The 542-nt window shown below is 53.0% G+C and overlaps 1 protein-coding gene across 1 annotated transcript; it reads left to right on the top strand.

Moving 5' to 3' along the window:
- Positions 1–5: 5 nt before the first annotated feature.
- LOC104827551 (UDP-glucuronic acid decarboxylase 4-like) lies at positions 6–538 on the top strand (the record flags this gene model as incomplete). Its single annotated transcript, XM_010560729.1, has 2 exons — positions 6–311; positions 467–538. Coding segments are annotated over 2 exons (378 nt in total), but the record flags the coding sequence as incomplete, so codon positions are not given.
- Positions 539–542: the final 4 nt, after the last annotated feature.

Genomic DNA, 542 nt, shown 5'->3' with positions numbered 1-542 from the left:
TCGGGTCAGCGGGTGGTAAGATTCCTCTGGGGCTGAAACGCAAGGGCCTCCGGATCGTGGTGACGGGTGGGGCCGGGTTCGTCGGGTCGCACCTCGTGGACCGTCTGATCGCGAGAGGGGACAACGTGATCGTCGTCGACAACTTCTTCACCGGTCGGAAAGAGAACGTGATGCACCATTTCGGCAACCCGAATTTCGAACTCATCCGCCATGATGTTGTGGAGCCGCTCCTTCTAGAGGTTGATCAGATCTACCACTTGGCGTGTCCTGCTTCTCCCGTCCACTACAAGTTCAATCCCGTCAAGACCATCATATCCTTTCAAATGATTGCTTTCAATTCCGCTTTTTGTCTCGAATTCCGGAACTGCGTGCTCGAATGTGAATTCCGGGTTCCATCTCGATTCTATGTTTTTGAATTGTTGTGTTCGTTGTGGGTGTTGTTCCTTGACTGGCGTGAGGGTCATACAAGACGAATGTGGTAGGAACGCTGAACATGCTGGGTCTGGCGAAGAGGGTCGGAGCCAGATTTCTTCTGACGAGTA

Source organism: Tarenaya hassleriana, unplaced genomic scaffold (genome assembly GCF_000463585.1).
Source record: "Tarenaya hassleriana unplaced genomic scaffold, ASM46358v1 Cleome5108, whole genome shotgun sequence".
Classification (NCBI taxonomy): domain Eukaryota; kingdom Viridiplantae; phylum Streptophyta; class Magnoliopsida; order Brassicales; family Cleomaceae; genus Tarenaya; species Tarenaya hassleriana.
Note: the sequence above shows the minus strand (reverse complement) of the source record. Positions and strands in the feature narration are given on the sequence as shown.